The 2,153-nt window shown below is 33.5% G+C and overlaps 1 protein-coding gene across 1 annotated transcript; it reads right to left on the bottom strand.

Moving 5' to 3' along the window:
- Nucleotides 1-729: 729 nt before the first annotated feature.
- On the bottom strand, nucleotides 730-1,185 carry LOC107788043 (uncharacterized). The gene has a single exon (XM_016609690.2). It carries the CDS (start codon nucleotides 1,183-1,185, stop codon nucleotides 730-732), a length of 456 nt encoding a protein of 151 aa, XP_016465176.2.
- Nucleotides 1,186-2,153: the final 968 nt, after the last annotated feature.

Below are 2,153 nucleotides of genomic sequence, written 5' to 3'. Positions count from 1 at the left end.
GTTTTAGATCTTCATTTATATAATTAATTAATTGTAATATGGTATGTTAATTATCATTTCATTGAGATTAAGATACAGGGAAAAAAAGGGGGGGGGGGGGGGGGTCAAGATTCACTTTAAGGGAACTGAAGTTAAACACGAAAGGACAATTTGTATGAAAGTTAAGATTAAAAACCTTGTATTCTATCAAAACAATGAAATTTCTCAACATTACAAAACGTACAATGACATAGTTAATGGAAGAATTAATCTAAGTCACTAAAAAAATAAATCTTATCCATAGCACCTTAATTAGTGCTTCGCCCATTTCTGGTCTTAATTAAAGGGCATCTAGGGCAACTCCAAGTGCAAATATTTCATAATCATCAGCGCTAAAAATACTATTACTATTGCACCCACCAGGGGCGGATTTAGGGGGCGCAAGGGTGTTCACCCGAACACCCTTCGCCAAAAAATTACATTGTAAGGCAAAATCTGTTTTTTATCTCTATATATTAAGTTTTGAACACCTTTAACACAATTCAAAAGTATAGTTTAATGATAATGGGGTTCTAAATCTACATAAGGTCATGGGTTCAATTATCACTAGCTATAAAAATATTTTTTTGAACCCCCTCCGTGGAGATCCTACCTTCGCCACTGGAGGTTTTACATCTTCGTTCAAAAGTATAGTTTAATGGTCAAGGGGGTTCTAAATCTACATAAGGTCATGGGTTCAATTCTCACTAGCTATAAAAATATTTTTTTGAACCCCCTTCGTGGAGATCCTGCCTTCGCCACCGGAGGTTTTACATCTTCGTTATGCACACGCTTATTATACTTAGAAGTGGCCATGATTGCCCATTCCTGAATCTCCATTTCTGTTGACTCAAATACTCTTTTCCATGGAATTTCAGCTCTTCCCAACACTTGTGATCCACCAATATTTTCCCCAAAAACTGGCAGATATTTTCTTGACCGGAGCTCTAAAATGACTGTTCCTTGCTTGAGCATGTTAATGGAGTCTTGAGTTCCCATGCAATCCAATGAGAAAGATTCATCCCAAAACAAGTTATTATCAGATTTTGATGATGAGATTATTTCTTCGCTATTTAGTTGAACTCTTTGGTTGTTTCCTGCTGGAAGATAGCATCTAACAAACAAGCTGTTTTTTCCTGAAGAAATTTGTTCTATGTTTTTTGCCATTATGATTTGTATTTCACAACTAATAGTTGAACAATTTTGAGTTTTCTCCATTGGAAAAAATACTAGTGGTTTTTTTTATAAGGTTTCTTGTTTTCTTAGAGATGGTTTGTTTTGGTGATGGGAAGCAATTAGTTAGTGGGGGTATTTATAGTTGGAAATCAAAATGCTTCACTTTTGGCAATGGAAGGAAATTAAAGTGGTGTAACTTTATTTACGGAGGAGCAACTCGCTAGCTGGAATATAATTATCCTTATATCTACTTACTATAAAATAAGAAAACGTAAACCACACATGCAATGAGAATTAGTGCTAATCTCGTAACGGGTTTTATATGGAGTTGAAGTGACTTTGGGACCATTGAAATATATTGTCTTTATTTATGAAGAATTTCAAGACAAAGCTCTTCAGAATCTTCAAAGGTTAAAAAATGTGTGAAACGACTCTTAGGATAAATATAATAAAATATATTGAGGTAGAATGCTTGTGGTTGTGGATGGGGCGAATAGGATTTAGTGGATTTATCTGGGATGTCCAATCAGCTGTTAAAATATGGCATGCACTGCAATTGAAGAATGATAAATGTGTGTTGTAGCTCTTTTCATTCGTCAACTTTAAAGTTTATTATGTGCGTTCGTAGACATAAAATATTAAATCTTAATGCATAATAAAATTTCTAGGTGTAATAGGGCTTTCAATATTTTTCCATCTTATAGAAATATTATTATGACAATCATATAAAAGATTGAAAGTTGAAACTTTTGTAACCGAGTTGAAAGTTGAAACAAGTAGAAAATTCTAATTAAGCTTAATTAGGATTAATTCATGCAACGCTGTATGAATTAATGTGCTTGGACGTCAACGGAAATTAAGAGCCCGTTTGAACATAAGAAAAAAATTTCTTTTTCCAAAAAGTTTTCACTTTTTTCAAAATCAGCGTTTGTTCATAAAATTTTCAATTTCACTTGAAG

Source organism: Nicotiana tabacum, chromosome 11, assembly GCF_000715075.1.
Source record: "Nicotiana tabacum cultivar K326 chromosome 11, ASM71507v2, whole genome shotgun sequence".
In the NCBI taxonomy this organism is placed as follows: domain Eukaryota; kingdom Viridiplantae; phylum Streptophyta; class Magnoliopsida; order Solanales; family Solanaceae; genus Nicotiana; species Nicotiana tabacum.
Note: the sequence above shows the minus strand (reverse complement) of the source record. Positions and strands in the feature narration are given on the sequence as shown.

Bases quoted from the DNA above. Each gene is read 5' to 3' on its own strand.
- LOC107788043 (XM_016609690.2), bottom strand. From the start codon at position 1,185: ATGGCAAAAAACATAGAACAAATTTCTTCAGGAAAAAACAGCTTGTTT.